At 40.7% G+C, this 11,373-nt stretch overlaps 3 protein-coding genes across 3 annotated transcripts; 2 read left to right on the top strand and 1 right to left on the bottom strand.

Annotated features, from left to right (window-relative positions):
* Positions 1 to 267: 267 nt before the first annotated feature.
* LOC311282789 (uncharacterized protein) lies at positions 268 to 2,106 on the bottom strand (the record flags this gene model as incomplete). Its single annotated transcript, XM_084396797.1, has 2 exons — positions 268 to 346; positions 1,241 to 2,106. 2 exons carry the CDS (start codon positions 2,104 to 2,106, stop codon positions 268 to 270), a joined length of 945 nt encoding a protein of 314 aa, XP_084252923.1.
* Positions 2,107 to 5,009: 2,903 nt separating this feature from the next.
* On the top strand, positions 5,010 to 6,615 carry LOC311282788 (adenosine receptor A3-like; the record flags this gene model as incomplete). The annotated part of the gene is made up of 2 exons (XM_084396796.1): positions 5,010 to 5,884; positions 6,507 to 6,615. The coding sequence occupies 2 exons, from the start codon at positions 5,010 to 5,012 to the stop codon at positions 6,547 to 6,549; spliced, it is 918 nt and encodes a 305-aa protein (XP_084252922.1). The 3' UTR covers positions 6,550 to 6,615.
* A 1,275-nt stretch (positions 6,616 to 7,890) lies between these two features.
* On the top strand, positions 7,891 to 9,527 carry LOC311282787 (adenosine receptor A3-like; the record flags this gene model as incomplete). The annotated part of the gene is made up of 2 exons (XM_084396795.1): positions 7,891 to 8,807; positions 9,413 to 9,527. 2 exons carry the CDS (start codon positions 7,891 to 7,893, stop codon positions 9,453 to 9,455), a joined length of 960 nt encoding a protein of 319 aa, XP_084252921.1. The 3' UTR covers positions 9,456 to 9,527.
* Positions 9,528 to 11,373: the final 1,846 nt, after the last annotated feature.

The raw sequence follows: 11,373 nt of genomic DNA, 5'->3' as shown, positions 1-11,373 counted from the left end.
TCATTAACCAATGAAACGTAAAAAATAGTAACAGTAAGAATATAACTTTAAGGGACATATTACCCACAGCTAAGTTTGGAGAGGGAAATCCTTGCAAGACATTAAGACATGAGCATCAGATATAGGCCTACTTAAGACAATATTGTGAAAGTACGTGAAATTTGGCATTATAGATCATGAAGCCAAACCTATATTATTTTAATATTAGCTGCTCTGTTGTAATGGCTCGGATCATTTCAGTGTTACAGCAGAGAGAGTCTTCAGTGTTCATGTGTCTCTGGAACTCTGTGTGATGCTGGGAATTCTTTCTCCTCCCTTCTTGGGTTTCACATGGCCAGAGTCCACCCTGTTTCAAAACACACACAGACGCATTGATGTAAGGTTGCACACAGCTTGATGATTAAATTATTAATAACACTGACAAAGGAAACGTTTAAAGAATTAGTTCATGTCTTATGTGCCTTCAGCCGTGTGAGGTTGATTCATACAGCGGGGTTAAGTCTGAGACCATATTGAAAAACTCCCCCCAAGATTTAGGATTTTGGGGGAAAACTTGATTTTGAAAAAAAAAAAAAAAGAGCTAAAAGTATTTTCGTTAGTAGTCTCAGATTTTTGGACCCTACCCAGCCAACACAGAGCGTTCCCACAATGTTATGTTTTTAAAAGTTATGTAAATGTTAGTAAATGTTTATTTATTTTTTAAGATTTACGAATTTCAATTGTATAGTAAAATGCCATCAAATTTAATTGAATAATCCTAAGGCTACATATTATTAATATTATGGATTAATCATTTTAAATTAGTAAAAAAAAAAAAAAAAAAAAAAAAGCTTAATGAAAGAAATTGTGTAAATCTTAATGGAATTAATTGTTATTCGTATTACTATTATTTATGAATACGAATCAAACTGAAATGACCCATTCCCTTGTTCCATTAAGATTTATATGTTAAGCTCTAGTTTCTTTCTCTTTTAAAAGTCTTAATCCATAATATGAATAATATAATTCATTTTTTTTTTTTTTTTTTTTTTTTTTTTTTTGAGTGTGTTAGTAGGCTTTAACTTCATTAGGATACATATAATGTTTGTTAAAAGTTATCCAGCATTTTAGATTGTAAAACAGTAGCCCTACTACACTTACAGAGCCTTACAGTTGGCATTACTATATTACAATATTTTTTTTACAGATGTGTGTGCATGTATTTGAACATTTTACATTAGGTAACAAACAAAAAAAAAACCTTGTCGTTCTTCTCTTGAATATTTTACTCCACACTGAGTTCCAGACGGCCGCGCGCAAAGACGGACTACCCCAAATATACAGCGCGGGCGTGCTGAGCGCGTTCATTCGCGCCATGATCGCGAAAAGATTCGTGGCTTCATTTTTGAACCTCAGCCCGTTCTTAGTCACATATTTTACCGAGATGTTCACAAAAGACGGAGCCCACAAGATGAGAAAACAAATGACCACATAAACGATGATGCGCAGTGATTCTTTCTTGCTCTCCTTGTCGCTGCTGGGCATCTCTCGGCTGAGCTGATGCCTCGCGATCATGTACAATTTGATGGTCATTAACACTTTGATGGCCACGATCACCTGTAGGACAATGACCCCAAACGCGTTCATTTGCGCGGCATAAGCAACAGGCACGACACTTTGAACAGTAAGAATTGAATATGTGTAAATCCAACAGAGCGCGCAAACGCCAACCACAACCCCGCGCGTGATGTAACGCTTGTAGAAGAAGGGGTGACACACAGCCAAGTATCTGTCAAACTGAGCAAACACAAATGTCAACACGTTCACCCCTAGAAATGACGGTAAAATGTAATAAGTGCCGTTTCGGGACGGGTAACCCTCCTGGACGTCAAACAGGCCGAGGTAGAAGACAGAGCCACCGGTTAACGTGTCACTGATGCTGGTGTTTAACATGAAGATGAAGCGGTTCTGGGAGCGAAGGGCTCTGGTGCTCATGATGCCGATTACCACTGACCCTGCCAGGAGAGACGAACATGTGGCGAACAGGATATGAAAAATAAATATCAAATAATCTTCAGGACGCGAAAAGTCAACAGAGAGTGGAACGGTTAGGTTAAAGGTGAGCATTGTAATGAGCCTTTAGTAGATGGAAGACACTGGTGCTGATCAAAGGGTGTTTAAGTAGATGAGGCTCAAACCCATGAGACTGAAATTCGACTAAGATGAATGATTCAGATAATGTCACATGGGAATAGTCTGCACTAGAGATTTTTATTTGCTTGGTGTCAGAGACCCTTGTGCTGTGATTGATGGGAGAGATGTTGGGCCTGCAAAAATTTGTGGATCATGCATGATATTTTGATACATAATAGTCTAAGTAGCCTATTCTTCTGAGGCTTTTCATAAAACGGTCAAAATATTTGATATTTATTTTTAAAAAGCGACAGCTTAGGCCCCAAAAATGGCAAACACTTTAACCCTTTCATGCATAGAGGTCAGTGGACAGCTGAAAAAGCATTTTATTCAAGAGTTTTGATGGCATAGTTGCACATCAACCTCTACGGTGGACACTATACACTGTCACCAAGTGAAAAGCTGTTGTATGTGGATTTTTTTTCTCCAAACCAAGATGGCCGACGGCCAGTCAGAAATGGCAAAGTTGCTCTGGAATATCAATCCATTCCTTCTATCCTAGAAGACTTTTTTGCAGGTAAAAAAAAAAATGAAGTAACATCTAAGGAATCAAGTCATTGTTACATTTTCCAACTATTGATTTTAGATTTAGAGGAAATTCTGGACGGAGAAAAACAGAACGGAGCGGAATGTTCTTGGTAGAAAGCCACACTTTTTGACGCACGACGTATACGGGAGGCCTTGACCGGTGGCGATCGGCCTTAGCCTTAGTCTCACGGCCTCTGGTCCATGTGCGGTGGCACCTCTGGACGAAGGCGTGAGCGGAGGGGATTGCGACCTCAGATTCCAGACTCGGAAAAATTGGTGGCTGGTACCCTAAACTACACTTAAACGGAGAAAGGCCCGTGGATGACACTGGTAACGAGTTATGTGCGTACTCAACCATAGACAATTGTTGGCTCCAGGATGAAGGATTCTTGGATACCAAACATCGCAACATTCTCTCCAAATCTTGGTTGGCTCGAAGACAGGCTGACTGTAGCTCCTAATAACCTACAAAACTCTTGCCAGAATTTGGACACAAATTGGGAACCCCTGTCGGAAACCACGTCCATCGGGAGGCCATGTTACCGAAAGACGTGATCAATTACAGTCACCGCTGTCTCCTTGGCTGAGGGTAATTTGGGCAAGGGAATGAAATGTGCCGCCTTCGAGAACCGGCCCACTACGGTTAAAACAACCGTCATGCCATTAGAGGGCGGGAGGGTGGTGACAAAATCTAGCGCTATGTGGGACCAGGGTCTCGAAGGGACAGACAGTGGTTGGAGTAACCCATCAGGAGGTCGGTTAGACGTCTTACCAATGGCACAAACTGATCAAGCCAAAACAAAACTGTGAATATCGCGAGCCATTAATGGCCACCAGAATCGTTGCTTTAATAAACAGCTGTGGGATCAGGGGCGACTAAGATGGGAGCTGAAACGAAGCGGCTCTTAAGGTTGGTGAATACAGTTTGGCTGTATCGGACCACCTGAATGTCATTCTGGGGGAGGTCAAGGCGGTCAGAGGCGCGGCTAGTTGGCTGAAGTTGCGAATGAAACGCCGATAGAAATTGGCGAACCCCAGAAACCGCTGTAGGGCCTTACAGGAATCTGGACTTGGCCAATCTATCACAGCCTTAACCTTGTCAGGATCCATTCGCACTCCCTCAGAAGAGACATGTAACCTGGGAAAGAAACAGACTGTGCATGAAAATCGCATTTCCGCATTTCTCCGCCTTGACAAAAAGCCCATTCTCTAGCAACCTATGAAGCACTCGTCTGACGTGTTAAACGTGTTCCTGGAGAGACGAAGAAAAAATCAATATGTTATCCAGGTAGACATATAGGAACTGATCTACCATGTCTCTCAACACATCATTGACGAGTGCCTGGAAAACCACTGGGGAGTTGGACAGCCCGAACGGCATAACCAAGTATTCAAAATGGCCCCTGGGGGTGTTAAATGCGGTTTTCCATTCATCCCCCTTCCTGATGCGAACCAAATGATAGGCGTTGCGTAAATCCAATTTGAAAATGGATGCTCCCTGCAACCTCTCGAAAGCTGAAGACATCAACGGCAAAGGATAAGTATTCTTTACCGTGATGTTGTTCAGCTCTCGGTAATCAATACAAGGTCGCAGATAACCATCCTTCTTCACCACAAAAAAGAACCCCGCCCCTGCTGGAGAAGAGGAAGGTTGGATGAACCCCGCTGCCAGAGAATCAGAAATATATTTCTCCATGGCCTCCCTCTCAGGAATAGAAAGAGAGTAAAGCTTGCCTTTAGACGGAGACTTACCTGGCAGTAAATCTATGACAGTCATAGGGACGATGCGGAGGGAGAGAAGCAGTACAAGACTTACTGAACGCTTCCTTCAGGTCAAGGTACTCCGTGGGCACGTTTGACAAATCACATTATTTGTTTTCACATTATTTTCATGATTTTATATCATTTCATTGCAGTATGTTTAATACAGTATCTCTTCAGTTCAGTTAAAACCCAAAACGTACACTGTCCAAGTGGACATCTAAAAATCTCTTTGAAAAAATCTGTGTAAAAAAAAAAGAAAAAGTTAAAATCTTGTTTTTAATTCCCTAAGAACAATAAACACCTAAGTAAAAATGTCCTGGCTGTGGTCATAATTCATGTATGGAAGAGTTAATATTGGCCCATAAATTGCTAACTATAAAAAATTAAAATGGATATGGAATGGAAAATACTTAATTGTCCCTTATGTGCGCTCATTTCTATATGCAGACAGCTAATTAAAACAGGCCCTGAAACTTCCACGAACCTGCCACGTGAGTTTAAAAACGCCCCACACCAGCATCTGAGTTCAGTCGCTCTTATCACTCATGAATATTTCTCAGAGCAATGTGGGTCTTGGCACCGTGCTGCCTCTGACTAGTTTCGAGAACGTGCTTTTGTTTCTCTTCAATGTAATTCACGCCACCGCCATCATTTTCCTCAACGTGTCCGTGTTTCTCTCCATCATGATGAACAGATCTCTGCGCAGCGAGAACCGCTTCATGTACATGCTCAGCACGAGTCTCAGTGACTTCTGCTCGGGCGTCTCCTATTATTATGCTGGAGTTCTGGATGTACGAGATTATTATGGCTCCCCAACACGCACTTTCTATATCGTTCCCACTTTCCTGGGTCTGTCCTATATGGCGATTCTGGCCGCTCAGGCGGACCGGTACCACGCGGTCTCCGCGCCTTTCAAATACTCGCAGCGCATGTCCCGAAACAGAACATTACTGGTGATTCTGGCCTACTGGCTTTATGCTTTTTTGATGGTGGCTGTTAATAATCTGGTGACTGTTGGGGTCGCTGAAAAAGTGACGGGCTTTGGTACTTTTGTGGCGAACATTATCTCTCTCATTATCATGATTGGCTTGAACTTCAAGCTGTTTTTCATCGCCAGATTTCAGCTAGAACGCGAACCGGCGAGCGCGGAACGGGACAACAAGCGCGCGTCCGTTTACCTCATTATAATAGTGGCCATGTGTTTTCTGATCGCGTGGTTGCCATTGTTTCTTCATTCAACTGTGTGTACTTTTAGGGGGACTCCGTGCTATCTGTTTAAAAATAATGGCACAGACCCTATGCGCATTTTGGCCCGTCTCAATGCGATCATCACACCCGTGTTGTACATCAGGGGCTGTTCTGCACTCAGGAGCACTATATTCATTAAAGTCTGGAGAACATCATGCTGCAGGATAAAAGGGTAAATCCAATATCACACAAATGCACAGGCACTTTCACACGGGACATCTGAAAATGAGGATAAACTGATAAAAACAAATCCATAAAACAACAGAAGCAGTACTGGCAGTTTATTACCCGGAGTCCGGACATAGTCCTGTAATATTACGGACATTTCCTTTAACCCTAAAACATAACACAATGAAGGGCAAAATTCTAAATACAGGTGAAAAACCTGTAAAAAAGAAATACGGAAAACTTAACATAAATTAATATGGCCTATTTTTACGGATTTTTTGTGTAGGCCTGTAAATAAGAAAAGTCATGCAATACTCTTTCTGTAGACATCAGGCTATATAAATGAAATCTGTATCCAGGAATGACAAATGAGTGGAAAAATCATGGAAATTCCAGGGTCAAAATCTGTGGTGCTGGTCTGCACTTTTGTTAGTCCATTAGATCCAGACTAACAAACATGATACACAGCAGTCCTGTATGTATTTTTTATTTAAAATGTAGCTTATTTTTGATGCACATGAAAGATAATATCACGCATGGCCTTATTTCCTTTGTGATTGAACCTTTCAGACTGTTTCACTCATATGTTTAGTGTATAATGGAAAAAGATCTCTATCTTTTCTCAGAGTGAAACCACAGAATATAGAGAAAACTGAAGACGGGATGTAGCATCGATCTTCAAGATCACTTCCCACAAGCAAACTGACTTTTAAAAAGACTTTATTCAATAAACATCTGTAAATCTAAAGCACAAGTATGAGCTGTTTCATGTCCGTGTCCTTTTTCCCCCGCTTGACATGTCTTGTATCTTGAAATAGTAGCATTATATTAGAGCTAATATATTATTGCCTAAGCATTTCAAGTTGACTTTCGACTAACTTGAAGACAGATGAATTATATAAAGTGTCAGGATGACATTGTGTGTGTAAAATCTGTTTGTACTAGCTATAAGAGTGAATTGCATCCAATTTCCTGTGAATCTATGTATGTATCCAAAGACAATTTTACATTTTTTATCCTGTTTTTTTTATTTATTCTTCAAGATCACAAGTACTGAAGATGAAAAATAAAGAAAATGCTTTAACTAAGAATTGGTCACATATAGGAGACAGACTGGAGTTAGTGTCTTGGTCAGCTAGAAGAGTAAATATGTTTTAACACATGTTGTATGCATCTCTCAAAAATATGGAAAGAGCACATTACAGTAAACAGTCATGTAAATCTCATAAGCTTGAAGAAGTCATTAAAATCATTTAATATGTAGAAGGATAAATATTGATTAATACCTTGATTATAAATCACTCATCACGAATCACTCAAAAGGATATTGAAGCGGCAGTGGTTTCCAGAATCCACCCTCTTCAGTGTAATGCGCATTACTTGTAATGCTTTTTTTATTACATCAAAAAAGTAATGTGATTATGTAATGTACAATACTTGAAATTCGTTACTTGTTACATCAAAAAGTAATCTGATTACGTTATGCATTTTATTTGTATTGCTTTACTTGTTACATCAAAAAGGTAATCTGATTACGTTATGCATGTTACTTGTTATGTTTTACTTATTACATAAAAAAGTAATCTGATTAAATAATGCACGTTACTTGTAATGCGTTACTTTATTTGTTACATCAAAAAGTTAAAATCTTGTTTCTCATGCCCTAAGATCAATAAACACATAAGTAAAAATTCCCTGGCTGAGGTCTTTTTTTATTTTTATTGTTATTTGAGTACCAGCAAATTATTGCAAATTAAGACAGTTAATATTATTGCCCCATAAATTGCTAACTAGAAAAAGAAAAATTGATATGGAATGGAAAATAGGCTACTTTATTGTCCCTATATGTTATGTGCGTTCATTTCTATATGCAGACAGTTAATTAAAACAGGCCCGGAAACTTCCACGAATCTGCCACGTGAGTCCCGGCGAGACCTACACTTCATTTTAAAAACGCCCCACACGAGCGTCTGAATTCAGTCGCGCGCTAATCATTCATCAGCGTCAGCGATGTCTGAGCTCCACCTGCGTTCACTGATACTCTTAACACTCATGAATATTTCTCAGAGCAATGTGGGTCTTGGCACCGTGCTGCCTCTTACTAGTTTCGAGAACGTGCTTCTGTTTCTCTTCAATGTAATTCACGCCACCGCCATCATTTTCCTCAACGTGTCCGTGTTTCTCTCCATCATGATGAACAGATCCCTGCGCAGCGAGAACCGCTTCATGTACATGCTCAGCACGAGTCTCAGTGACTTCTGCTCGGGCGTCTCCTATTATTATGCTGGAGTTCTGGATGTACGAGAGTATAGTGGCTCCCCGACAGGCACTTTCTATATCGTTCCCACTTTCCTGGGTCTGTCCTATATGGCGATTCTGGCCGCTCAGGCGGACCGGTACCACGCGGTCTCCGCGCCTTTCAAATACTCGCAGCGCATGACCCGAAACAGAACATTACTGGTGATTCTGGCCTACTGGCTTTATGCTTTTTTGATGGTGGCTGTTAATAATCTGGTGACTGTTGGGGTCGCTGAAAAAATGACGGGCTTTGGTACTTTTGTGGCGAACATTTTCTCTGTCATTATCATGATTGGCTTGAACTTCAAGCTGTTTTTCATCGCCAGATTTCAGCTAGAACGCGAACCGGCGAGCGCGGAACGGGACAACAAGCGCGCGTCCGTTTACCTCATTATAATAGTGGCCATGTGTTTTCTGATCGCGTGGTTGCCATTGTTTCTTCATTCAACTGTGTGTACTTTTAGGGGGACTCCGTGCTATCTGTTTAAAAATAATGGCACAGACCCTATGCGCATTTTGGCCCGTCTCAATGCGATCATCACACCCGTGTTGTACATCAGGGGCTGTTCTGCACTCAGGAACACTATATTCATTAAAGTCTGGAGAACACCATGTTGCAGGATAAAAGGGTAAATCCAATATCACACACATGCACAAGCACTTTCACACGGGACATCTGAAAATGAGGATAAACTGATAAAAACAAATCCATAAAACAACAGAAACAGTACTGGCAGTTTATTACCCGGAGTCCGGACATAGTCCAGTAATATTACTGTCAAAATACAGGTGAAAAACTTGTAAAAAAAGAAATATGGAAAACTTACCATAAATTAATATGCCCTATTTTTACGGATTTTTTGTGTAGGCCTGTAAATAAGAAAAGTAATGGAATACTCTTTCTGACTAGACATCAGGCTATATAAATGAATTCTGTATCCAGTAATGACAAATGAGTGGAAAAATCATGGAAATTCCAGGGTCAAAATCTGTGGTGCTGGTCTGCACTTTTGTTAGTCCATTAGATCCGGACTTACAAACATGATACACAGCAGTTCTGTATGTATTTTTTATTTAAAATGTAGCTTATTTTTGATGCACATGAAAGATAATATCATGCATATAGCCTTATTTCCTTCCATAATCTTGCTCTTTGTGATTGAAGCTTTCTACATAAGACTGTTTCACTCATATGTTTGGTGTATAATGGAAAAAGATCTATATCTTTTCTTAGAGTGAAACCACAGAATATAGAGAAAACTGAAGACGGGATGTAGCATCGATCTTCAAGATCACTTCCCACAAGCAAACTGACTTTTAAAAAGGCTTTATTCAATAAACATTTGTAAATCTAAAGCACAAGTATGAGCTGTTTCATGTCCGTGTCCCCCCCCCCCCCCCCCGCTTGACATGTCTTGTATCTTGAAATAGTAGCATTATATTAGAGCTAATATATTATTGCCTAAGCATTTCAATTTGACTTTCGACTAACTTGAAGACAGATGAATTATATAAAGTGTCAGGATGACATTGTGTGTGTAAAATCTGTTTGTACTAGCTATAAGAGTGAATTGCATCCAATTTCCTGTGAATCTATGTATGTATCCAAAGACAATTTTACATTTTTTATCCTGTTTTTTTTTTTTTATTCTTCAAGATCACAAGTACTGAAGATGAAAAATAAAGAAAATTGTAAAGTATGGACTAGTGGTTCGTTTTAGGATGGGAGCACTACAGAAAGATTCCGGCCAGAGAATCCTTTATCAGCTTTATTTTCAAGATCAGGATGCCAATATACAAGTTCAAGTGTATGTGGTCTAAACAGGGAGAAAGAAAAAGAAATAATGCAATGGTAAGAATAACTGATTAATAAACAAATAAAGGAATACTATCCTATACTATGCTCATTGTCATCATTCACAAAACAGTACAGTACAGAAAATAATAATTGACGTTAATACAGTGCAACAAAATATGTCACTATATGCCCTTTAATATCTGTACTGCTGCACCTTTAAGTGGCTATGCAGCATGACACTGTATCACTATAACACTCGATGCAGGTAGCACCAAATAAACAGTAAATGCACTGCACTCGAAGCATATCTCTAAATAACTAACACAAATAAGGTCTAAATCGACATATAGAAGGCAAATTATTGCACACAGGAAACATGTCGCATATTACATCACGCTCCAGCATCATGACTACACTAATTGGTCACGCAGTTTAACAAATAAAACTAGTTCGCATGAACATACGAGTCAGTCATGGCCTAGTGGTTAGGGAGTTGGACTGGTAACCCAAGGTTGCTGGTTCGATTCCAGAACCGGTGGGAAATGACTGAGGTGCCCTTGAGCAAGGCACCTAACCCCTAATCACTCCCCGGGTGCCACACAAAGGCTGCCCACTGCTCTGGGTGTGTATCCACGTTTGCAGTGTTGTGTGTTAACTACTCACTACTCTGCTCCTAATGTGTGTGCATTAACTTGGATGGGTTAAATGCAGAGGTCAAATTCCAAGTATGGGTTACCATACTTGGCCGTCATGTGTCACTTTCACTTTCACTTTCACTTTCACATACATACATTTCACAACATTCATCACAATGCAGTACAAACATGCAACAGTAGTAAAAACGTACTTGCTTTTCATAAAACGCACATGAAAGTAAAGAAAAGGGTCTCTGAGTCGTCTCTCATCATCCCTGAGCGCGAACAACTGAGCAGCGCGCTGCATTTCCTATACAGGCGCAGTTCACGTGATGGAGCGTTCAAACGCACTTAGAAATCTTCAGCGCTGAACAAATAGGCTTTCAGACAAGGCCGCCCCCAACTGTCCGCATGGCAGTTGAAAGAGTAGGAGAAAGTCTATTTGGTGGTCTCTTCTTCGTCCTTGTCCTCCAGAGCTGGGAGCAGGATGAGCCGGGCGACTGGACGAATGTAGGTGCGGTCCTTCACTTGAACACTGATAGTCCGTACGCGTCCATCTGCTCCTGGATGAGTCTGGGTAATCCGTCCTACGGGCCATGACGCTCTGGGGAGTTGGGAATCCACGATCAAAACAATGTCGCCTATGGAGAGTGCCTTACCGTCTTTCCTCCACTTACTGCGCTCTTGTAGCCCTGGTAGGTAGTGACTGATGAAGGATGACCAGAAGCGATCGGCGATGGCTTGGCTATGCCTCCAACGTCT

This window comes from Rutilus rutilus (assembly GCF_951802725.1).
Source record: "Rutilus rutilus genome assembly, chromosome: 23".
Classification (NCBI taxonomy): domain Eukaryota; kingdom Metazoa; phylum Chordata; class Actinopteri; order Cypriniformes; family Leuciscidae; genus Rutilus; species Rutilus rutilus.
The sequence above is the reverse complement of the archived record's forward strand: the minus strand, read 5'-3'. Positions and strand labels throughout refer to the sequence as shown.